This window comes from Pinus tabuliformis, chromosome 9 (assembly GCF_031772625.1).
Source record: "Pinus tabuliformis cultivar Carrire ecotype Pingquan chromosome 9, CPIR1, whole genome shotgun sequence".
NCBI lineage: Eukaryota > Viridiplantae > Streptophyta > Pinopsida > Pinales > Pinaceae > Pinus > Pinus tabuliformis.
The window spans coordinates 1,583,591,106-1,583,618,136 of record NC_142307.1 but is presented as its reverse complement, the minus strand read 5'-3'; the positions used below and the strand labels follow the sequence as shown (position 1 = coordinate 1,583,618,136).

General features: G+C 39.7%; 1 protein-coding gene across 4 annotated transcripts in view; it reads right to left on the bottom strand.

The window, feature by feature from the left end:
• Positions 1 to 27,031, bottom strand: part of LOC149154750 (AT-rich interactive domain-containing protein 6-like) — a 122,867-nt gene that overhangs the window by 85,409 nt on the left and 10,427 nt on the right. For all 4 annotated transcript variants that reach the window (XM_089440947.1, XM_089440948.1, XM_089440945.1 and 1 more), the window contains 5 exons: positions 14,070 to 14,225; positions 13,262 to 13,384; positions 13,077 to 13,128; positions 12,918 to 12,993; positions 12,734 to 12,800 (listed from right to left, as the gene is read on the bottom strand). In XM_089440947.1, coding sequence (XP_089297073.1) covers positions 12,734 to 12,800; positions 12,918 to 12,993; positions 13,077 to 13,128; positions 13,262 to 13,384; positions 14,070 to 14,225 — 474 coding nt within the window. The remainder of the gene's footprint in view (positions 1 to 12,733; positions 12,801 to 12,917; positions 12,994 to 13,076; positions 13,129 to 13,261; positions 13,385 to 14,069; positions 14,226 to 27,031) is intronic.

Sequence of the window (27,031 nt, the reverse complement as noted above, 5' to 3'; positions counted from 1 at the left end):
TCTTATGCTAACAAGTCATTACAAAATTCCAGTGATCAAAATACTATACATAAGATTAATCTCGGATGGTCTGATCCCTTCTCAGTGCGACAATTTTGTTTGTCACTAAGAAGATCATATCAACTTGTATCGACGAGGATGACTATTCCGAGAGAGAAAGACGTTCGAAGCTGAAAAAGAGATCAAGCCTTTTTTCATCGACAAGCTTTGAGGACAAAGCTCTTTGAGGAAGGAGGCAATGTAACGAATAAAATATATATTAATAATGTAAAATAATATAAATGATAATAAGCATAAATAACTATTAGTTAATTAGTAATTAGGTTGAAGAGGCATGTCTAAATGAGACATGACTCTTCATGAAGAGATACTTGCTTGATATATAAGCAGGCCTCTCGTTCTCATTGTAAATCATTCATTCTCATTCTTATTCACTTATTTAATATAATATTTATATCCTTAATGGATATCTTGATATTCCAAGTTTTCTGGAGTAATTAATTTATAGAAGGAACTTTGTTCGCTTCATTTGGTATCAAAGCAGTTCGGTCCTCTAGGTTGTTTAACCGGTGCACAAAGCTCGTTCTCCAATCCAAGTCTTTGGCTATCGACTCTTCGTCAAATTTATTGCTGTTGCAGTTCAAGCGTTTCGCTAAATATTTGGGGTTTCTCCGTCTCGCTACCAAGCCTTTCGCTATATATATATATATAACAAAAATAATAATTAAGATTATTAATTAAAAAAAAAAAAAAGAAGAAGAAGAAGAAAAAAAGTGATATATAAAATAAAATTAACCAAAAAAAAGATTAAAAAATATAGAAAAAAATCAAATTCAAAAAAAGAAAATTATAAAAAAAAAGTGCATAATAAAGACAAGAGGGAATATTTCCAAGTATATTTAAACTTTTTAAGTGGAGAAGCCCATGGTTTTAAAAACAACCCATGGTAATTGCCCATGGTATTTTAGAAAGTTAAAAAACAAAAACAAAAACAGAAAAACAAAAGGAATATGTTTTATTTTTTATGTGGAGAACATTTTTAACGGAGGTTTTAAAAACAACCCATGGTAAAGAAATGAAACTATTATTATTATAAGATAATAAAGTTATTTTGAAAAGGAGTCTTAATATAAAGAAATACATACATATATAGAGGGCAACAATATAAAGGAGTATTTTTTTTAATAAAAGGGTATTCAAGTTTTTAACAATCCACATTAAAGGAAAATATTTGAAAAAAAAAAAAAAAAAAAAAAGATTTATTAGAACCAAAAAAAAAAAAAAAAAAAAATTATATATATATATAATATTCAAGAAGCAAAAATGGAGTCTAATACAAAAATGAAGGCCATAAGATTCCCAGAAACCTTACCCAGAGACGGTAAAGCGTTATTTAACATTAAAGGAACTCTCGCAGGAAAAGATGTTATTATTTCTATTTCTCCGGCAGAAGATGCAAATTATATAACACCTAAAATCGCAAACCAACTAGTGATTCCAGAGTCAAATATAACTGAAAAATTAGACTTTTTTCGCAATAAAATATATGACATAGCCAATTTACAGTTAAACATTGAAGATTATACATTTGTATCACAATTCTCAGTTCAGACCCTATGGAACAATCAAGGTGACATTATTTTGGGTTTACCTTGGATGGAAACTCTAGGTTCCTTTATTCTAAATACAAAGAAGAAGTTTTTAACATTTTCTTACAAGAAGAAGAAAATAACGCTCCAAGATTTTACACTAAAACCAAATTCAGTAACACCAGAAAATATCTCAGATATTTCAAAAGTAATGTCTCAAGAAAGTAAAAAGGTATTACAAAATATGCAAAAAGAAATTGACAAAATCAATGTTGACAAAAATGAAGAAGTTTCTCGATTTAAAAACCATAGAGAAAAATTATTTCGCAAATTAAGAAACTTAAGAAAGATAAGAAGTCATTAGAAAACAAAGTACAACAACTTATCAAGAAAGAAGCATCAAATGTAGGAATTCAAGTTGATGACAAAACAACAAATACCGATAGAGTGAATATGACAACTCAAGAAGACAAGTCAGTTAAAGAAACGACACACTTAGATGTTACAGTTCCGCCAATGAACATCCCCAGTGAATGTTTCATAACCAACTCTACAACATCTTCGCCAAAAGAAAATCTAAAAACTTTATATCGGCATCTGAATCACAAGAGTAAACAAATCAACCAAGCTACATATCGGGACCATTTAAACCAGAAACAACAAATTGATGTTCCATATAATAGTGATGTACCCTCAATCCAGTCTTATGCTAACAAGTCATTACAAAATTCCAGTGATCAAAATACTATACATAAGATTAATCTCGGATGGTCTGATCCCTTCTCAGTACGACAATTTTGTTTGTCACTAAGAAGATCATATCAACTTGTATCGATGAGGATGACTATTCCGAGAGAGAGACGTTCGAAGCTGAAAAAGAGATCAAGCCTTTTTTCATCGACAAGCTTTGAGGACAAAGCTCTTTGAGGAAGGAGGCAATGTAACGAATAAAATATATATTAATAATGTAAAATAATATAAATGATAATAAGCATAAATAACTATTAGTTAATTAGTAATTAGGTTGAAGAGGCATGTCTAAATGAGACATGACTCTTCATGAAGAGATACTTGCTTGATATATAAGCAAGCCTCTCGTTCTCATTGTAAATCATTCATTCTCATTCTTATTCACTTATTTAATATAATATTTATATCCTTAATGGATATCCTGATATTCCATGTTTTCTGGAGTAATTAATTTATAGAAGGAACTTTGTTCGCTTCATTTGGTATCAAAGCAGTTCGGTCCTCTAGGTTGTTTAACCGGTGCACAAAGCTCGTTCTTCAATCCAAGTCTTTGGCTATCGACTCTTCGTCAAATTTATCGCTGTTGCAGTTCAAGCGTTTCGCTAAATATTTGGGGTTTCTCTGTCTCGCTACCAGGCCTTTAGCTATATATATATAGCAAAAATAATAATAAAGATTATTAATTTAAGAAAAAAAAAGAAGTGATATAAAAAACAAACAAACAAAAAAGATTAAAAAATATAAAATCAAATCAAATTCAAAAAAAAAAATTCAAAAAAAAAAAAAAATGCATAATAAAGACAAGAGGGAATCTTTCCAAGTATATTTAAACTTTTTAAGTGGAGAAGGCCGTGGTTTTAAAAACAACCCATGGTAAAGAAGTGAAACTATTATTATTATAAGATAATAAAGTTATTTTTAAAATGAGTCTTAATATAAAGAAATACATACATATATAGAGGGCAACAATATAAAGGAGTATTTCTTTTAATAAAAGGGTATTCAAGTTTTTAACAATCCACATTAAAGGAGAATATTTGGAAAATATATATATAGAAAAAAAGATTTATTAGAACCAAATATATATATATATATATATATATATATATATTCAAGAAGCAAAAATGGAGTCTAATACAAAAATGAAGGCTATAAGATTCCCAGAAACCTTACCCAGAGACGGTAAAGCATTATTTAACATTAAAGGAACTCTCGCAGGGAAAGATGCTATTATTTCTATTTCTCCAGCAGAAGATGCAAATTATATAACACCTAAAATCGCAAACCAACTAGTGATTCCAGAGTCAAATATAACTGAAAAATTAGACCTTTTACGCAATAAAATATATGACATAGCCAATTTACAGTTAAACATTGAAGATTATACATTTGTATCACAATTCTCAGTTCAGACCCTATGGAACAATCAAGGTGACATTATTTTGGGTTTACCTTGGATGGAAACTCTAGGTTCCTTTATTCTAAATACAAAGAAGAAGTTTTTAACATTTTCTTACAAGAAGAAGAAAATAACGCTCCAAGATTTTACACTAAAACCAAATTCAGTAACACCAAAAGATATCTCAGATATTTCAAAAGTAATGTCTCAAGAAGGTAAAAAGGTATTACAAAATATGCAAAAAGAAATTGACAAAATCAATGTTGACAAAAATGAAGAAGTTTCTCAATTTAAAAACCATAGCGAAAAATTACTGTCGCAAATTAAGAAACTTAAGAAGGATAAGAAGTCATTAGAAAACAAGGTACAACAACTTATCAAGAAAGAAGCATCAAATGTAGGAATTCAAGTTGATGACAAAACAACAAATACCGATAGAGTGAATATGACAACTTCTGTTCTGAAATAAAGAAGCCAGCAAAGCAAGTTTCGGCGGGATGACTCACGATGTTAATTGCACTAATAGATGGAGTTCTCCCTAGTTGAGAGGGAGTGTTAAATTTGGACAACTAGGTCCAAACTCCATGTTCTGATGCTCAGATTAAGAGGCTAATATTTTTGTTGGATTCCTCTTTCTGAGAGGTGTAAAATCCATATAAAAATAGTCTTAATCCGATGAGCAGAACTTATATTTTGAATTTATTATTCTTAATAAATTATATGTGCAAGGTCAGCCAGTTTTGTAATGTAGGCTCACATGCCCAACAGATGTGTCACACACCCTCATTGATGGATATATATACAGGAAAAGTTGGAGAGAATTTAAAAACAACACAACTCACATCTTCCTCTCTCATCCTAAAAGTACGAGCTACCTGGAGGACGAACCACACGTGAGAAGGACGAAGAGGATTTTTTTGCTGCTAGGGTTTCGCAGAAGTTTGACCAGCGTTGACTTTGGTAGAACTGACTTGGGTTGACTCATCTACTGGTTGGAGGGTTGTTGTGACACATGCTGGGCTGGCTGACCAAAGGAGACTTTGCTGGTTGAAGCATCCTGTTGACCGCCGAAACGAACACATACATTTTTCTTGTTTCTGATTTGTCTTCTGTAAGATCTGCTTATATGTTCTATCTGCATTTTGCTTATCTACTTGTATGATTGCTGTGAGAAAAGTGAAATTGCTCTTAGCATAGAACATCTACAAAACTTTACATGGTATCAGAGCTGAGGTGAAGACAAACTCTATCTATAGCAATCAATCAATGGAGTCTCTCGGATTAACTGCGCAGTTCTAATGCGTAAGGTTCAGGGGCGCAAGAGGACAAGATGCAGGCGTTAATTCCTGTCGGTGGAATTAACAGCGAGAGAGGATATTGGTAACAGAAGTTTGGGAACGACAGTTATCTCCCATACGCCCAAAGAAGCACGGGGTTGTGCTGATTGGGGTTGGGTGGTCGATTGAAGTTCTGTTCGATAGAATTCGGCAGTAGCTGTGGGCGTAAGACAGCGTGGATTACATGAACATTGGCGTTCACGGGTTAACACGCAGAGGTTTACGCAGATCATAGACTGTCGGCTTCTGACAATTGACTGAGTATGTGAATTGCGTGGACTTGTTGATAGTCTGCTACGTGGGAAGAGATCTGCGTTCGAACGTAGATTATCTGGTGGCTGTCACGTGGACAGAAAACACAGAATCGCGCAGTAATATATGTACGCAGTGAGCTGTCAGGACTTGGTTGAACACGTGGTCAGAGATCGGTGGTATTACGCAGGTCACTGGTGGTCTAACGCGTGGACAGTATTATATATATGCAGGTTTATATATATATACGCTGATGCGGTTGGAGCAAACAGCGAAGGAGATTGTGCAGGTTGCATGGTATAGCAGATTAACACGTGGACAACAGTGGGACGTGTTAATACGTAGGGTTATACAGAGCGCCAAACGCTTGATAAACAGTGCGAGGAATTGACACGTACGCAGCAAACGGGGTGATATATTTGGTCAGCAGCTTATCAAAGATCGTCACGTGGACAGATCAGAGGATCGGTACGTGAGTCGAAGTATAGGTATATCCCTGCAGATTGTATAAGTGCTGGACACTTAAGACAGTGATGTAGAAGTCTGTTATCTAGCGACTGTAATCGATGGACAGAACCTGGACAGCAATTGGATGTGTAATTGCGCAGAGATACAGGAGCGTCTTGGGTGATCCGCGTGGATAACTGCTCCCGATTAAGCGTAGGGATCATATCAACAAACAGTCGGGTTTTGGGTTGAACCTGTCATACGATTGAGAGAAGTCTACGCGGTTGGCGGAAGGATCTCACGTGGTATAGCTTCGGGTTTATATACGACCGAGGGACAGAACTCGGGCAGTAGATCGACATATAAATGCGCAGAGAGATAAGTATGCTTTGGGTATCAGCCCTCGGGTAAAGCGCGGTAATTTATATGTAACCAACAAGCTGTCGGGTTTTGGGTGAAGTTACGTGGGAAGGTAGCTGCCTTTCGGACAATAAACAATTGCGCAGGTTGAGGCCGAAAGGTTAGCTGGAAATCAGTGTTCAGGCAGCGACTGGATATGTATATGGTTGCAAGGGTTATATGAGCGCTGGAGCTTGGATATAATCGCACAGGAGTATATATATATGCAGCCGGTTGCTGAACAGATTAGGCAGTAAAAATACAGGACAGCGATTGGGTGTATCGCTGCGCAGGTTTATGAAAGCGTGAAACGCTTGAATAAACAGCGCGAAAATTATACAGTTGGACATACTTGAAGCGAGGAGCGTGCACAGTCGGGTTATGGCGTGAACGACGGATTTGCGGCCTCGGTTTATACGTGAATTGATCTCAGAATCCGGATAGTAGCTCTGTCATGTAAATGTGCAGACACGTGGAAGCACGGAGATTATATGCAGGTTGCAGACTGTCGGATTGACTTAACAGTTGAGCGGTTTGCTGAAGACCTGTCACATAGACAGGGATATATTGTATATTGCAGATCGGGTTGTGCTGGAATGCTGGCACGTGGACAGTAGTACGTGGAATGAGCGCAGACCTGTTGTAATAAAATAAAGTGTGGCCGTGAATAGTCGGCACACTTGGTTGTAAGAATATTGTATTCTTTGAAAAAAAGGAACATGCTATGTGACCAGGGTCTTCCAAAGTTTCTGCGGGGAGAAGCTGCAAATACTGCTGTGTACATTCAAAACCGATGCCCTCATTCCGCTTTGGACTCCAAAACTCCCGAAGAGGTTTTCTCTGGTAAGAAACCTGATGTCTCACATTTTAGAATTTTTGGATGTCCTGTCTATTTTCATGTGCCGAAAGAAAAGGGAAGTAAGTTGGATGCTACTGGAAAGAAAGGAATGTTTGTGGGCTACAGTGAGACTTCTAAGGCATATAGAGTCTATGTACCTGGTCAAAGGGAAGTAGAGATAAGCCATGATGTCACTTTTTGACGAAGATGCTTCCCTGAAGAAAGTAGTAGATCTTCCTAGATCTGAAGAAAATCATGAAGAAAGACCCGGAAATCTGGAAGAACCCCAGGATGAGACTATGCCTGATGTTGAAGGGCCAATGGACCCTATTGATCCTTCCCCTTCTCTAAGAAAGAGGCCATCATGGCTCAGGGACACCCTCGAAGATGCTAAGGGTCATGCTGCCCCAAGGGGGGCACTCCGAGAAAGCAAGAAGCCGTGTAGATACCAAGGGTATCTCGCTGCCATGAGTTCTATTATACAATCTGAACCTGGATCTTTTGAGGAAGCCATCAAGCATCAAGTCTGGAAGGATGCTATGCATGAAGAATATGAGGCTATTATGAAGAATGATGTCCGGGATGTGGTCCCGAGACCGAAGGACAAATCTGTTGTCACCTCTAAATGGCTCTACAAGATTAAACATGGACCTGATGGGAGTGCTGAAAAGTTTAAGGCAAGATTTGTTGCCCGTGGCTCCTCTCAAAAGGAAGGAATTGACTATGACGATATATTTGCACCTGTGGCACGATATACCACCATCCGATCCATCATAGCCCTTGCTGCTACGCAAGGATGGAGTCTTCATCAGATGGATGTCAAGACCGCTTTTCTGCATGGTGCAATAAAGGAAGAGGTGTATGTAGAACAACCTCTGGGATTTGAAGTTCAAGATCGAGACACTTATGTCTGCAGGTTGAAGAAAGCCCTCTATGGGTTAAAGCAAGCACCCAGAGCTTGGTATGAGAGGATGGATAGTTACTTGATGAAGCTGGGCTTCACTCGAAGCAATGCTGATCCAAACCTTTACTTTAAGGTTGTGGAAGGAAAGCCTCTCAGTCTAGTACTGTATGTGGACGACCTCTTCCTGACAGGTGATGACCCTCTCATTCATCAATGTAAGAGGGAGCCTGCTGTTGAGTTCAAGATGAAAGACCTAGGACTGATGCACTATTTCCTAGGCCTGGAGGTCTGGCAGAGACCTGGAGAGATTTTCCTTTCTCAAGGAAAGTATATTGTGAAGCTTCTGGAAAGATTTGGGATGATGGACTGTAAGTCCATGTCGACACCAATGGAACTCAACTTTAAGAAGTTGAGTGGCAGCGCTGCAGGGCCTATCTTGGCCAATCCTACTGAGTATCGTCAACTCATAGGAGCTTTGATGTTCTTAGTGAACACCCGTCCGGACATATATTTTGCAGTGAATAATTTGAGTCAACAGATGGTTGAGCCTCATCATTTTCACTGGGTTGGTGCCAAGAATCTTTTGAGATATCTTCGGGGCACGATAAACCATGGGCTGAGATACACTGCCGGGAGTGTGATACTCCGGGGATATACTGATGCCGATTGGGCTGGCAGTGTGGTGGATCATAAGAGCACATCTGGATGCTGTTTCAATCTTGGTTCTGCTTCGATCTCATGGATGAGCAGGAAGCAGAAGTCGGTGGCTTTGAGCACCGCGGAGGCCGAATACATTGCTGCTAGTATGGCCTGTTGTGAAGCAGTTTGGTTGAGGAAGCTCTTTAGTGAGCTGTTCCAACATGTGCTAGATACCACTGTAATACTCTGTGATAATCAGAGTGGGATTCGTATGACTGAGAATCCTGTGTTCCACGACCGATCCAAGGATATTGATATCAGGTACCACTTTATCCGGGATATGGTACAGCGAGGCGCCGTAAGGCTCGATCATATAGGAACTGATGAGCAGGTCGCAAATATTCTCACTAAGCCCCTGGGGAAGGTCAAGTTCCTAACCTTCCATGAGAATCTTGGTGTCGTGGAAAGACCCTATGATGCGGATCCTGTTGGACGATGAGCTCTGGGAGCTCTGGGGGGCTTTGGGGATAGCTTCTCGGAGCTATAAGCACTCATAATGCTTCTGCCCCACCCTTGTGATTATTGAGCTGGTTCGCCACTCATTTAATCTGTGCCCCGTATGCATCCTACCCATTGAGTTCAGGGCTCATGGGAAGTACCTCTCATTTGGCCAATGAGGTGTGGAAAAGCTAGAGACTATTAGCAAAGACTGATGGACGCATCAGAGATTGCCGTACTCTCTATCTAGGATGGCATGGTCCAACCACTTGATCTGGGATCAAAATTTGTGAGGTCTGGGACCTCTGGACTGATTAAGTCAGTCGGGGAATGATGTCTTTGTGACTGACCCACTTCTGTTCTGAAATAAAGAAGCCAGCAAAGCAAGTTTCGGCGGGATGACTCACGATGTTAATTGCACTAATAGATGGAGTTCTCCCTAGTTGAGAGGGAGTGTTAAATTTGGACAACTAGGTCCAAACTCCATGTTCTGATGCTCAGATTAAGAGGCTAATATTTTTGTTGGATTCCTCTTTCTGAGAGGTGTAAAATCCATATAAAAATAGTCTTAATCCGATGAGCAGAACTTATATTTTGAATTTATTATTCTTAATAAATTATATGTGCAAGGTCAGCCAGTTTTGTAATGTAGGCTCACATGCCCAACAGATGTGTCACACACCCTCATTGATGGATATATATACAGGAAAAGTTGGAGAGAATTTAAAAACAACACAACTCACATCTTCCTCTCTCATCCTAAAAGTACGAGCTACCTGGAGGACGAACCACACGTGAGAAGGACGAAGAGGATTTTTTTGCTGCTAGGGTTTCTGCTGCTAGGGTTTCGCAGAAGTTTGACCAGCGTTGACTTTGGTAGAACTGACTTGGGTTGACTCATCTACTGGTTGGAGGGTTGTTGTGACACATGCTAGGCTGGCTGACCAAAGGAGACTTTGCTGGTTGAAGCATCATGTTGACCGCCGAAACGAACACATACATTTTTCTTGTTTCTGATTTGTCTTCTGTAAGATCTGCTTATATGTTCTATCTGCATTTTGCTTATCTACTTGTATGATTGCTGTGAGAAAAGTGAAATTGCTCTTAGCATAGAACATCTACAAAACTTTACACAATTAAAGAAACGACACACTTAGATGTTGCAATTCAGCCAATGAACATCCCCAGTGAATGTTTCATAACCAACTCTACAACATCTTCGCCAGAAGAAAATCTAAAAACTTTATATCAGCATCCGAATCACGAGAGTAGACAAATCAACCAAGCTACGTATCAGGACCATTTAAACCAGAAACAACAAACTGATGTTCCATATAATAGTGATGTACCCTCAATCCAGTCTTATGCTAACAAGTCGTTACAAAATTCCAGTGATCAAAATACTATACAGAAGATTAATCTCGGATGGTCTGATCCCTTCTCAGTGCAACAATTTTGTTTGTCACTAAGAAGATCATATCAACTTGTATCGACGAGGATGACTATTCCGAGAGAGAAAGACGTTCGAAGCTGAAAAAGAGATCAAGCCTTTTTTCATCGACAAGCTTTGAGGACAAAGCTCTTTGAGGAAGGAGGCAATGTAACGAATAAAATATATATTAATAATGTAAAATAATATAAATGATAATAAGCATAAATAACTATTAGTTAATTAGTAATTAGGTTGAAGAGGCATGTCTAAATGAGACATGACTCTTCATGAAGAGACACTTGCCTGATATATAAGCAAGCCTCTTGTTCTCATTGTAAATCATTCATTCTCATTCTTATTCACTTATTTAATATAACATTTATATCCTTAATGGATATCTTGATATTCCAAGTTTTCTGGAGTAATTAATTTATAGAAGGAACTTTGTTCGCTTAAGTGTTTGTGGGTTGTGTCTTTATCTCATGGCTCTTGTGGGCGTACTAGTCTTTTTGTTTCCCAGTTCTAAGCAGATTCTGGCATTTTGTTATCAAATTTTGTGTTTCTCTTATGGCCAACAAATCTGGTAGGAGTGAGGCCAGAAGAACAAAAACTACTAGTCAGGCATGTTGTAATTTTTGGATGAATTAATAGAAGATTTTTTATCGACCTCTTCTGTCAAGAACTGGGGTTTGGTGGTTTCGTCAAGCCATGGTTTGTTACGAGAGGTTTGGTGTTGGTCTCAACAGGTTAGGGTCACAGTGAATATGCTCAGGAAATGTGGCAAAGCGCGAAGAGGGATAGGAATGAGAGGGAAAGGGGTTGTGCATAGAAGGGAAGTTGTGGCAATGGAGGGAGAAGGAGGTATGGATGCATAGATAGAGGAGGAGGTGGCCCATAAGCCTACTCATTCCCCTGGTCGTATGGTTCTTCCTCCCTCTTTTGATACCTTGGAAGCACATTTGCGACATGTCACCGCACTCCTGGAACAGTTGGGATGGAACCGCCATGGTGATCAAAATGAAATCATGAGTTTGATGAACAATTTGCAACACAACCAATGGAATATGCAAGATCCTCTAGCTTCACTCTAGCAAGGCCAAAGGAGGTTGGATGAGCGTAAGGAACAACTGGAGGGGAGACTGGCTCATCTGGCGTTTCATGTTCATGGGGAACTCAGGCCTCCATATGCACCGGACGTCGAACCAATTAATCCTCCTAATCATTGATGTTTGTGGGTTGTGTCTTTATCTTAGGGCTCTTGTGGGCGTACTAGTCTTTTTGTTTCTCAGTTCTGAGCAGATTCTGGCATTTTGTAAACAGCTTTTGTGTTTCTCTTATGGCCAACAAATCTGGTAGGAGTGAGGCTGGAAGAACAAGGACTGCTAGTCAGGCATGTTGTAGTTTTTGGATGAATTAATAGAAGATTTTTTATCGACAAATATATATATATATATATATGATAAATAAAAACGTATAAATATCATAGAAAGATATCCAAATATATATTTTATTATTAAAGATAGACCAAGTGAGCTATTGAAGCGCTGTCCAGCGGAGAGTTGAAATTGCAAGCATTGTCAAACAGAGAGTGGAGATTTTAAATCTTTACAACTGAGTGCTTAGTGCTCCTCTCAATGCAGGTCTTGATGTAAATTTGGTGAGATTATTAAGTTCCGAATGAGCTTATAATGCTGTAAATTGGGCACTGGTATGAGTAAATATTCAAGTAATTTGTGCACATAAATGATGCATTGTCGAATGGTTACCAGAGTCAGAGCTCAGAGAGGACAGCACTGAGGGAGCTGAGAAACAAAAACCAAGTTTGAAGCAGCAGAGAATTAGGGCTTTTCCTTTTTAATTTAAAAAATGAAATTAAATGTGTGAATTGTATTTGGACAAACTCACGTGAATTTATCCACCCAATAAATTCATTTTCGGGTTCCACATTCAATAATGCTTGAAATTCAACAAACAAAACTAAAGGTTTGATTTAGCTTGAAGTTTTGTGCACTTCAAACTCGAAGCTTCAAGTTCATTGAACCTGGTGACCTAGCCTACAGATCCAACAAAGTGTTTACCCTTACCAAAAAGAAGTCTATATAAATTATATGAAGTATGGTTGGTATCATCACAATTATTTGTAATGAGACCATACTAGTCATCGAAATATGCATAGATACATACATATCCACACATGCATGTATGTATGTTTATCTAATTCTAATCATTCATATTTAAGTAATACTCACAGTTCTGTGCACATTGACCTTCACCCAATCTGCTTGAGGTCCAACATCCACAACCATTGCATCCGTTCTGCAAAGGAGGACACAATCATATTCATTAATTTTAGAATGTTGTGGTGAATGAATATTACTGCATGAGACTTCATTCTTCATCAAATCTATAGAGATGGAACAGTCATGTCTTAACTGGGGATTTACTGTTTTTGTACGTGCAGCTTTTACAGCCCGCTCTATAGTTGATGTTTTCTTCCTTTTTAGCATGCCTTCCATGGGACACAAATTTCAAATATCAATAAATCAAGCAACACTTCACAATTAGAAAGAGCAAATACATTCATTGGCATACCAATGCTCTTCAGTTGTTTCTCTCGTTTGGTCACAGAGACAGAGTTTTTATCCTGTAATTCACCCATTAGTAAAGAATGCCATGAGGGAATACTCAGTAAGAGAAAAGTTGCACTGAAATCTTTGACAAGGTTCAGCTCCATTAGATTCAACCATGATTAGATTATCTCAGAAAACATTAGTTACCTTAACAATAGGATCACCAACCTCACCATTACCCAAGAGTCGCTGTGAGTGCCATCCCTGCATAGCTCGAGCAGCTGCATCTCTTCTGGCTCTTCCTGAGCCTGAAACCTGTGTGGCACATGGCTGAAACAGATACCAAATCCAAACAAGTTTTAAAACTCCTCCACCTAATTATCAACCTTACAAGATAGTTCAAAACTTCAAACATCATTAACACTTGTCAGGCAGCTTTATCAACTTCCTCTACCTTCCATTTTTCCTCCATATACAACAAAAAGTCACACAAGATTCAACCTAGGGTTATTGAAGCATACATTGACAAGTTCATACATGTTCAGAATAACACTAATGTACATTTTCATAAACCATAAAATGTATTTTCTATGAGTTGATCTTCATCAGGTTTGGACCTGGTTTCAAAACTGGATGCAATGTTGAATTCATGGAAGATTCCTATCATATCTAATGCTGCTGTGACATGTCACGGTCAAAGTTAATATATTTAGCAGTATTCTATTTACATAGACAATTAGCATATATCAGAAGAGAATAGAGAAGCAATTGAGTGTTTTCAGTTCCATTCAGCAAGATAGACTAACAATGATGAATGTGCTCTCCAGAATCACAAGTTTCTCTCTTTCGAGAGGTTTTTGATGTACAGACTATTGGGAACACAGAAGGATGAAAATGTAACTAACTTTGTTTTTTAATAAAAGATAGTCGTCTTTTTCTTGTGAAAAAAAAAGCTAATGCTGTTGTGGCATATTACATTGAGAACAAAGACACAATACAGTAAGAGGACACAAACCTGGCTTTCAGCACCAGCAGGAAGCAGACCATCTGTTTGGACATTGGGCATAGCAACCACACCACTACCACCCCCACCACCACCACTGCCACCACTAACACCAACACCACCACCACTGCCACCATGTAACTTGTGCCTTTCATAGTCAAGAAGAGCCTGCAAGAATAATAACTTGATCTCCATCAGCCTAGTATGTGCATATCTTAGATATAAGGGGCTATGTTGCATAACCTATCAAAACTTCAATAAATTTTATGATTATTTCATAATAAGAGCCCAAAATGTACATATTTGAACTTTTGTGGACTCCTATATAAATGTGAACTCAAAAAACAACCAGTACGAAAAGCCACCCTCAAAACACAACCAAAATTAATGAAATTCCATCAAACGGCATTCAAGAACAGCTGAATGTAATCTATACCTATGGATTTAGACCAGTAAATGACAAGCAAGGTTGGTGTGAACATTCATCACTAACAGCCCAAGGGCACTTCTGATTTAACAAAAGAACATATATTCCAAGAGGTGGAAGTTCAATAGACAATCTTAAACACATCTTCAAATAGGACAATACAGTGTAAGTATTGTACATGTGTCTGTAACAAAGATTCTTACAATCCAAAGTGAATTGATCATAAATGGGTATGTCTGAACAGGATGCAACTGACCTTCAGATTTAATATTGTAAGTAGGGCTAAAAGGAACAGAGTACTAGCCAGGAACCAACAACCCATCAAGAGATAACAGCTTCCAGATAAAGGGATAAGTAAGTATTTTGTGTTATTATTTATATGTTATATCAAGGGAAAAGAATGTGTAAATGCATTGCATCCTTTTCCAGGCAACGTCCACAAATAGGCAACATTGGGCAATGAAACTGCAAAAGATGCAATAAGTTAGCAAGAGTGCTGAAATTATCTCCATGAAAACAGCAAAGTAACAAAATAAGTGTCCATCAGGAGTGGCTAAAGCATCTCCAAGAAAAGAAGCCGGGAGAAAGCATGGGATTGAAAAGAAGTGTTCATACAAGATATAATGAGAGAGATATAACAAAGCCCACCAGAGTAAAGATGGAAAAGTGTATGAAGAGGGATGCCAAAATGGAAAACCCAGCAGCTCTCCTAGCATCAACAGTTGAGAAAATTGCAAAAGTACAAAAATAAGAGTGTACATCAAGAGTATGGAAAGCATCTCCAAGAAAAGAAGTGGGAATAGTGCATAAGATGAAAAGAAGGTTTTATATGGGATATAATGAAGCACAAGAAACCTACGAATAATGACACCAAGAAAGAAAAGTATACCCAGCAGCTCTCCTAGAATTCATGGTTGAAAAAACGATGGTGATGAGATTCAGACTGGCAATAGTTTGGGACTCTAGAATCTACACTGCCTAACCAACTTTATGGTGGAGACTTGGCCATGAGGCCCCTTGTAGTGGGAACCATCTTGAGATTGACAAAAGAAAAATGAAATTGAAATTTCACTTGATGTCCACTAAAGACCAAAATAAGTCAAAAAGACTAGAGATTAAAACCAGCAATAATAGCCAAGCAAGAGAAATGACTTGACCAGAATTCAGAAACAAATGCTTCAGCAATAGATTTCAAGCAATATTCATAAAGTCTTTCAAGGAAAAGATTCAATAGTATTAAGAAGCACAGACCCCAGTGATGGGACACATACACCATCTGAATCATTGGACAAGGATACAACTACTAAAGATTCAATCATAATGGTTCAAGGCCTTCTTCTTATATAGGGCAGAAGAAGAGGCATTCTAGAGATTATTTATAAGGAAAATTCATAAAAATAAAACCACCTACTTCTAATGGTGAAGTGAAATTAGGTGAACAAGTTGAAACAACTTTTGGCATATGGAAATATTTTTAAGTCCATCACTACTTTGGGAACATGAAAGCTAGAGTGGCTACTTTTATTCTAAATAGCAGAATATCCATTTGGTAGGAAGATCTCAAGAAACTAAAAGAGATCAGTAAGAAAAAAATCACCTGAAAGCAATTTAAGAAACACTTTCAACAGAAATTTCTTTCAGAAAAGTACTATGATAATAAGACCAAAGAGTTCCATGAGATGAGGATAGGTTATGACAATTGATGATGTAAGCAAGTTTTTGGAACTGCTAAGGTATGTACTATATACTATGTCCCATATATGAGGGACAAAAAGCTAACAATTCAACGTTTCCAAAGTGGACCATCTCAATCTTACAAAGAAATGATTAAAATTGATGAGCCTACAACTCTTGACGACGCAATTAGGAAGGTTAAACATTGCTATGAACAGAACAAGCATTAATCAAAGGTCGACAAGGCATGTAGGGAAAAAAAGAAAAGAGAAATATGAGCAGAGGAAGAAAGGATTTGATCCTCGACAGTAAAAAACAGTGGAGTTTCCAACTAAGTTACCTAACACAAAGTAGTTTCTAGAAAAACTCCCAAGCATAAAGTGCAAATAAGCCAATAGAACTAGTGGGATGTAGGCCAAGTGGACCTTTGAAAGGACCTCTGAAATATTGGGGTTATGGAGAATATCATCTACTCAAAAATTGTTTCCATAAACAATTGAATACTAGGAGTTCACAACATTCAAAAAGCTACAACAATCAAGGATGTAACAAGGACCATTCCTAAATAGTAAAATCTATGCTGCTTTGGAGAAACGACAAGCAAACCACCAAAAATCAGTGCTGATAATTGAAGGTAAGATTGCTAAGCAGCGTGTTTCTATTTTGATTGATCCAAGGTCTAGTCACAACTATATTGCACCTAAATTTGGTGATTTGTATGTTCTTAAAAAATGCAGGCATATGAAAGAATTAAAAGAAAAAAGTAAAAAATTCAGTGGAGACATGTCCATTGGAAATTAATGGAGTCTGGACTTTGGCAAATTTGAATATCTTGCCACTTGGTTCATATGATGACTTGTTTCACATGGTTTGGCTAGAAACACATAAGGTAAGATTTGGTTGTCACAACAAAATCTTTGACTATAGAGATGAGGATGGCAATCCAAAAACAATAAAAGGTTCTCCAAAAACCATTTCCATAAGGCTAATTTCAGCCTTACAATTGAAGAAGAGTTTCAAAAGGAGATGTCAATTGTAAGCAAGTCATGTGTTGGAATCAGCAAAAAACAAAGGTCCAAAGCTTGAAGACCAACCAATACTTCAAGAATTCAACGATGTATTTCTAAATGAGATACCTAGTCTACAACTCAAAAAGGACATTGACGTTTTAATCAATCTGATATCTCAAGTTGCACTTATATGCAAAGCTCCTTAAAGAATGAGTACTCCTGACCTAATGGAGTTGAAAATGCAGTTGCAAGAATTCCTAGAGAAAGGATACATTAAACCAAGTGTGTCTCCTTAGGAAGCACCAGTTTTGTTTGTGAAGAAAGATGGGACCCTCAAATTGTGCATATAGACTAAAGAGAGTTGAAAAAGGTTACAATGAAGAACAAATACACGTTGCCTTGGATTGATGACTTGTTTGATTAAGTAAGAAGCGTGAAGGTATTCTTTAAAATTAACTTGACATCAGGATATCATCAAGTTATAATCAAATATGAACATAATGATAAGACAGCCTTCAGAACAAGGTAATGTAATTATGAATTTGTGGTAGCACATTTGGACTTACCAATGCACCAACCATATCCATGTGCCTTAAGAACAGTCTCTTTAGTATTAATCTGAATAAATTTGTACTTGTTTTCATTGAGGACATACTTAACTATTCAAAATTTTAAAAAGATCATGAGGACCATCTTTGATGGCTTTGCAAATATTAAGAAAGAATCAATGGTATGCAAAGTTCAGTGAGCGTGATTCTTATCAAAAGCAGATCCATTATTTGGAACACCATCTCAAAAGAAGGAATAGTAGTTGATCTAGAAAAGATTAAGGCCATCATGAGTTGGCCCTCTTCCAAAAATGGGCCTTGCAAGTTATATTGAAGGTTCATTAAGGGATTCTGCAAGTTTGGTCACCCAAAAACTTCACGAAGAAAGAGGTAAATTTTGTCTAGTCTCAAAAATGTAAGGGGAGCTTTCCGCAAATGAAAAATCATTTTACCAGTGCTCCAGTACTAAAAATAGTAGGCCCAAACAGATAATTTGCAGTGTGCATACACGTGTGTGGAGAAGGACTTGGTGTAGTTCTTTGTAGGATAACCATGTGGTATGCTATGAATCCATTAGGCAAAAAGATCAAGAGAGAAAACTATGTTACCCATGGTTTAGAACTTGCTACTATAACCCATGCATTGGAAATGAGGGACCATTACTTGATGGGCAGGAAATTTTTACTAATCACAATCAGCTAAAGCATTTATATCAACCACACTTGAATGCCAAACAAGCTCAAGCGTTAGTTTTCCTCAATGAAAATGATTCTGACATAACACCCATATAAGGCAAAGAAAACAATGTAGCTAATGAACTCAACTAAAGCATGTAAGTGATACTTATGGTAACCATTAGTACTTGTGAATCTAATCTAATCAAAGTGAAAGAAGCCCTTGTTTATGATAAACACATTATTCAAGAAATACGTTGTTGCGAGAACAACCTAAACAAAAATATGATGGTTATCAAATGGTTGAAGAAGGAAGGATCGTTGATTTACAAGGATTGGCCATACATTTCTAAATTAGTGGAGCTAAAGATGCCCATTATGGATGAAATATACAAGAAACCATACTAAGACACCTACCAATAAATGATTGCTACAGCAAGGAAACATCATTATTGGCCCAAAAAGAAAGAGGATATCAAAAGCTCCATTGCAAGATGTATTGAATGCCAGCAAGTTAATGATGAACCCCAACATCCAATAAGCACGTTACAACCTTTGCCAATACCTAAGAGGAAATGGGAGGTAATAACAATTGGCTTTATCACAGGATTGCCTAGGGCAATGAAATAACATGATGCTAACATGGTTGTAGTTGGAAAAATGATAGAGGCTACTCACTTTATCCCATAAAACCCACACACAAAGCAGTGAACATTGCAGAAACTTTTATGAGGAAATTAGCAATGTTGTTAAAAGCGCGATCGGGATTAAATCGGCGCAGGGAACGAATCGGAAAAAATCGGAAAAATCGGGAAAAAATCGGAAAAAAGCGGGAAAAAATCGTTTGGTACAAAAATATTCATTTTTTTTCAATTTTTTAAATATCTAAACCATCTACAACATAAAATAAATACATTGACACATAAATATGATAAAAAAACTAATATATAAGATGTTTAATATCATTTCTAGCGCTAAAATCACACATAACATTGAATCATGTCTTGAATAGTAAGTCCTGACTCCTGAGTCCCAACTCAGCCTCAAAATATCAACAAAAAATATGATAATGTATCTCATCATGTCATAATGTCATATACAATAAAATGAACTCTAATCCTATTGATTTCCTCTGCCCCTCTTGTGAGAAAATGCCACAGCTTTCCCTTTCCCTCTAGATGTAGATGTTGGTGCCTGTGCTGGTGGAGATGGCAGTGGAGTCTGATGTGCTCTAGAAGCTGAAGAACTAGAAGTAGGAGCTATAGGAGGTAGACCACGTCCTCTACTGGTGGCAGGGGTAGCCCGAGCAGGTGGTGTCACCTGGAAACATTACAATCTCCCAATCCTGAAATCCTAAAAAACTGATAAGTCTGCTGGATTTTAAATGAAATCTAAAATTCTACTTTCTCCATATGAAATCCAATGAGGCTGGAACTTGAGTCATTTCATGGTAATGTTAAAAATTTAAGTAAAAGGATGAAAATGAAGATTAAGGAGAATGTCACTTTTACTTTAAGAATTTAACATTACCATGAATAGCATATCCATACTAGGGCCTAGACTTTATCATTAAGCTGCCCCACTCAAAAATTATTTGTTTCTTTCAAAAAAAATTGCATGAAAAAACCCAAATGACCAAATGAAAAACCAAAAAAAAAATTATAAAATCGCGTTGTCCCAAGCCCCCGCGATTTTTTCAATAAAAATCGGCAAAAAAAAAAGGCGATTTTTTCGTATAAAAATCGCGATTAAATCGGCAAGCTGAAAAAATCGCGATTTTTTCATTAAATCGCGATTTAATCGCGATTTTAACAACACTGGAAATTAGTCAAATTGTTTGGGATGCCTACAACGATTATATCAAACAAAAATTCAAAATTCATATCAAGATTTTGGAAAGCACTGTTTGAAGGATTGGATACACAATTAAACTTCAACATTGATTGGCAAACAAAAAGAACAAATCAGATACTAGAAGACATGTTTCTCATGTACGTTATAAACAAACCAAGTGGGAGGACTAATTGCACCTGGTAAAGTTTGCTTATAACAATGTGTATCAAGCATCATTGAAAATAAAGCCATTTGAGGCTCTTTATTGCAGAAGATGCAATAATCTACTGAGTTGGGATAATGCAGTGAACATAATCATGCTTGAACCAAAAATGCTCAAGGAAATGAAACAAGAGGTTATTAAAATTAAACAAAATCTAAAGACAGCTTAAGACAAACAAAAGAGTTCTGTATACAAGAATAGAATATATAAAGAGTTTAAAGTTGGAGAACATGTCTATCTCAAACCACGAAGGAGTTCTTGAGACTGGGAACTTGTGCCAAGCTTGCACCTAGGTACTATAGGCCATTAGAGATCCTAAAAAGGATGGGCCCGGTAACCTATAAACTTGCCTTACCTACTATAACATTAAAGCACATAATATTTTCCATGTTTCACTGCTTAATAAATATGTACATGATCCTAACAATGTTATTGATTGGGTTGTGATTCATGTGTAACCAAACTAAGAGTTCCAACTGTAACGTGGCGGTCATTATATATATTGCAACCGTAGGCTTCCCCGGGCAGGGTTCCAGATAGAATTCCAGGCCCATATCCAGGTTCAAATCCGTAAGCGCCGTTTTTGAGCAAGGAGGCCCATTGCTTATCATTCTGAAACACCTTATGTGAAAAGAGATAATTGAAGTGCATATATATAGAAGGAATTCCATGCGTTCAAGCGCTCAAGTAATGGGGATATTACATCCCCCCGGTAAGGACACAATCATTCATGCTAATCATCAGCTTATTATGTTCCACTATAGAAAGGTAGGGTGTAGGAATTCGATAAGAAAGACGGGCTTCATGCTAGCTCAGAAAGTAACATTGCTCCAAAACCAAGTCATCACTTCAGTAAAGGTGGAATGGAAGCAGATGAGACTCCCCAGGAGATGGAGGATGCTATGAGAGAGGCATACCCATTTCTATTTGAGATGGAGGATGCCATGAAAGAGGCATTTCCATTTCTATTTTAGTCTTAAACATTGTTGGAATAAAAGAACACTAAGAAGGTGGAGCAATGAAGTGAAGGGTATGGGAATCGAAGCCAGGTCTGGTTTCAACACAGTGCTCCAACATTCCGCGCTAGGGTTCAGGATGGGGTGAGGAAGCTTTCCAACAGAACATCGTCAGAACAGTCACGGGGTCCCCTTAACATAGCGCGCAGCAGGTGTCAGCCAACTTTCTCGAAGACTGTCGGCCTACCCTACTAACTCGGCCCGCAAACTCCCGATCAAAACCCCGGCCCATCACTCACCGTTGTAGACTACGTTGTGGTTACGGGTGCCCAAAACTCAAGACAGCAGGTCACCGGAAGCTACCTGCCGCGGTTTAAGGGTTCGAAGGTGTGAGCGCAACCCGCAACGGTTACTCGGGCCAGTTGGTTCGCGGTTTCTTGACCTGAACCCCATTAGATTATTAATTTGTTGAGGATGGAAGAGGGTTACGAGGAGGAGCTCGTTGACTACACCTCAGATAATTACTCAGAAACCGAGATCTTTGTGGCCTCCCATCCGCAAACGCAAGAAGGGGTCAGACCGGCTACTGCCTCTGCACCGGATGAACAGGTTAACCAAAATACCCATGGGATGGCAAACATGGAAGTTTCATTACAAGGGTTGGGAATAACCCAACCGATAGCGGCGGTAACTGAGGGCTTTATCAGCCTCGTCGAGGGCACCAACTCCCCTTTCCTCACCATTCCGTCTCCGTCTGATCTCTTAGTCTGGACTGGACAATAGCAGCCCTCCGAGGACCTGCAGGAAAGAGAGGGTTTCACGGCCTAGGTCTCTAAAGATCCGAATTTCGGCATCATTGAGTTGAGCACAGCAGATGGGACAATAAACAACGAACCCAACAGGCCCGAACACCCACTGGATGCCTACACGCACCTCAACCCAAGGAACAAGGTACAGCCTTCGGGCTATTTCGAGGGCTTGGTAAACAACGAGCCGAACAAGGAAGAGCCAAGGGACTCGGACCCGAAGAGCAGTCCGGACTCCAGTGAGAGCAAGAAGCAGCCATACTGAACAACAGTTTCTCAAGGCAAAGAAGGCCAAACAGTCCAAGCTCTCTAAGACAAGGGAAAGGGGCTGGAAGCTCGTTTTTGGCGAAGGCATTGGAATGGACAAAGCAGCCCTAACAGAGAGCACTGTCCTAGTGGGGCAAGTGCGCGGAAGAAACTACTTGCTGGGCCGCCTGAAACGATGGACGATGGAGGTCTGGGGGAACGTCCTGGCGCAACTCCCTGCGGTGTTGGCTATGTCAAGAGGATGGTTCGCACTAATCTTCGCCGAGCCAAAAGATGTGAACTAGATATTAACCCGATACTAGCACATAGAGATGACTCTCGTGCTCCTCAAGCGATGGACAACGCTCTTCGACCCGGAGAAGGAGAGCATTGGAGCAAGGCCAATATGGGTTCGGCTACCAAGTCTCCCACTGCAATTATGGTCCAAGGATATATTCAGAATCATTGGGGATGACCTTGGCACCTCTCTGGACCATGACAGAACATATACGGACACCGGCATCCTTGCGATGGCACGTATTCTAATTTACCTAGACACTAGAGACAGTTTGGTGGAAAGTTATCAATTTCAGTTGGGATCCACAATCCACTGGCAGGAATTGGACTATGAGGGCATACCGTTTAGATGCAGGAGATGCCATGAAGTTGGTCACCTCTACAAGTCCTGCCCACTAGTCACAGGGCTAAGACCATCCCCCCCGAGAAGCTATGTCACGGCCAATACACAGACGAACTTGGGAATGGCAGAGATTACAAACCTACAATCTAGACAGCCGAAAGGACCTGACAGGCAGCCCCCAACTTCACCAACCCAGTCGGGAATGGCAAACTGGAACCCAGAGGCGCCAATCACCAAGGCAAGTTCCAGAGAAGGCACGGGCTTCACGGGTATCTCCTCTCCCTCTAACACTAATACTCCGACTAAATGTATAAATTCTGTTTCTAATTCATTACAAGTAAATTTGAATATAGCTTCCCCCCTCCCCAAGCCGAGCCAAGCCTACTGCCCGGTGATATCCGTTCCCACCCCCATCCTAAACACCCCTTGCACTACTAGCCATCTCATCCTGCCAAGTGAGCCCCCCGGGGATTCGATATCCAGATCCTCCCACCGCTACAACCTATGCTCCATCCCTCCACCCCTCCATGCCTTCAGATTGGAGGAGGACCCAATCCCACCTCTCCCCCCCAAAGCCCCACGAGGAAGACAATCCCGCATCTCCAAAGCCATTAAAAGAGCCAGCCTGGAGGTGGCCTCCAGTATTCAAACTCCCATAGATCAAGTCCTTAGAGCAAAGGGGAACTCTGCCTCAGTGAACCCATGAAAGGCCTCTCCTTCAACTGTAGGGGTTTAGCCAACCCTGATAAAAAGTTGGCTCTAAAAAGACTATGTCTTGCAGAAAAATTGGACTTCCTAATGTTACAAGAAACTCTTGGCGATGGACCCTTAGTTCTTCAAACACTCAAACCATTCTTGCCCAACTGGGAGTTTTTCTTTCTGGATGCGAGAGGTCGCTCAGGAGGACTAGCCCTGGGCTTCAACAAATCCTCAGTCAAGATCACAAATGTCTGGGGAGGGCAGGGTTTCCTGGGAGCAGACATCACTTCAAACTCCCCCCATATCACTCTGAGAATCTTCAATATATACGGCCCCTGCCATCACAGAGAGGCCTACTGGGGAAGCCTATTACAGTCGGACTTCATGCAATCAGAGAACATAATTATTGGGGGAGATCTAAATTTCTCCCTGGGGCTGGCAGAATCATGGGGGCACAAGGCTCAATCTGATGTCCTAACAGGATTTTTCGAAAAAAATGTTGGACAACAATGATCTCATAAGCATAGAATCAGCTTGTAAAATGCCCACTTGGAGGAACCGCAAAATAGGGGAGAATTCCCTTGCCCATCGACTAGATCAGTTCCTTATCAAGTCTTCCCTCCTAAATAGTCTTGGCCGAATCAGGCATTGGGTTAGATCTGGGGGCTATTCAGACCACTCCCTGATTTTTCTGGAAATTGAAGATGCAGCTAGGAAGCCAGGATCCCCATTCAAATTCAATGTTGCCTGGATTGGGGAAGAAGGGTTCCAAGATTTGGTAAAAGGAAATTGGACCCATTATAACAGGGAAGCTAGGCTATCTCCTAGAACAGTTATCACAAACAACCTAAACTGTCTCAAAAAGAAAACAATTGCTTGGGTAAAGACCAGAAAACAAAAAGAAGAGGAGGAACTGGTCAAGATCGAGGCAGAACTAGCTCAGCTCGAATCTTTGGGGCTGACAAGCTATTCTACACTCTGCACAAAGGATCAGCTCATCAATCTAGAAAAGGAAAAAATAAAACTCCTAAGACGAGCTGAAGAGACATGGCGCCTAAAGAGTAGAGCTACTTGGTTAAAAGCTGGCGACAAAAACACAAAGTTCTTTCAACAATTCGCCAGAGGAAGGCGAAGTATCAACACTATCTGGGCTCTAAAGGACCAACATGGAAGAGAAGCCAACACTTTCGCTCAACTAGCGGACCTAGGGGTTCGACACTACTCGAACATCTACAAAAACCCAAGAGTAGCAAATATAGCAGAAATCCTCCAGGTTGCTGAAGCGGTCCCTCGATTTGTCGAGGAAGAAGAAAGGGAGATGTTGAACTCGCCCATCACCATGGATGAATTGGAGGCTGCCCTTAAAAGTCTGGGAAAAGATAAGAGTCCTGGGCCGGATGGTTGGCCCATTGAATTCTACATCACTTTCCTTGAGCTCATCGGCCAGGACCTCCTTCTAGCTGCCGAAGATTGTAGAACCTCGAGAACAATGTCCGAAGCCTTCAACTCCACCTTCATAGCTCTCATACCCAAGGTGGACAAACCCCAATCCTTTGATGACTACAGACCTATCTCCCTATGCAATTGCATCTACAAGATCACCTCCAAGATAATTGCATGATCTCAAAGGAACAATTTGCCTTTCTCAAGCACCGCCACATCCAGGACGCTATAGGCACTGCCCAGGAAATGCTCCACTCCATAAAAACCTCTTCAAAAAAAGCAACCATCCTCAAAATCGACTTATCCAAAGCTTTCGACAGAGTCAACTGGACTTATCTTCAGCTCATGCTCACGCACATTGGTTTCCCTCACCAATTCATCAAGTGGATGGGGTGTTGTTTCACGTCGGTTTCCTTTAGTGTCTTGATCAATGGAGCAGCTTCCAATTTCTTCCACGCTGAAAGAGGCCTCAAACAGGGCTACCCTCTCTCCCCAATGCTTTTCCTTCTGGTAATGGAAGGACTCAACAGACTCATAACATCAGCAAGAAACAATGGCACACTGGGAGGAGTGGAAATCAATGACAGGACCACCATTTCTCACCTTCTCTTTGTTGATGATATTCTAATTTTTCTAAATGGATCCTATAGGGATACCTCTAGTTTCAAGGCAATCTTATCTCTCTTTTGTAAAGCTACAGGAATGGAGCCAAACTTTGTCAAATCAACAATCATATTCAGTTCCTACCTCCGGAATGAACAAAGATTCGCCTCCCAACACTTCGGCTTTGTGAGACAGGAGCTGGAGGATGGCCTAAAATACTTGGGATTCAGACTCAAGCCAAATGGGTACTGCATTGCAGATTGGGCATGGATGATAGCAAAAATAGAAACCCGCATAAACATCTGGCAACAGAGGTGGCTCTCTAGGGCAAGCAGACTCACTCTCATCAAATCAGTCCTTGAGGCCATTCCAGTCTACTGGATGTCCCTGGCCTGGATCCCAAAAGGCATTCATCGCAGAATCAAACAGATCTGTTGCAGATTCCTTTGGAGGGGCCAAACAGCTGGAAAAACTTTTGCCTGGGTCAAGTGGGAGAGGATAGCAAAACCAAAGAAATGGGGAGGCTGGGGACTAAAGGAGCCCCAAGAGTTCGCAAAGGCTTTGGGAGCTAAGCTGGCCTGGCAAATAATTACCTCAAATAGCCTCTGGATAGAAGTGATTTACAACAAATATATTTATCCACAAACAACCACAGATTGGTTACGTAGCCCTATTCACTACCAAGTTGGGGTCTCAAACATCTAGAAGGCCATCACACACTCCATCAACATCATCAAATTAGGCCTGGCTTGGAAGGTGGGGGATGGCACCCAAATCAGAATTGGGGCCGATGCCTGGGAAGGCAGTGGCAACGCCCATATTCTACCACAGGAAATGAGACAGGAACTCAATGATGCTGGATACTCACACTTAGCCCACATCAAAGAGGAGGGGTGGGCCGAGAATCCTTACAAACAATGGCGGGCTTTTGAAAATTTGGGCATCAGAGACAGATGGAGCAGGGAGTGGTTACAGTTCGTGGGGGCTCTAGAAGAGGCGAACATCAAGATTACAGCAAAAGAAGATATGCTAATCTGGGCAAAGGCCCCCAACGGCAACTACACCCCCAAGACTGGGTTCGAGGCCATCATGGAAGCTCAAGCAAATGGCCCTCTGTGCTAGTGGTGGGTTCCATTTGGAAGCTGAAAGCCCCTCACAAAGCGCGACTCCTCCTTTGGTCTATCCTATCAAA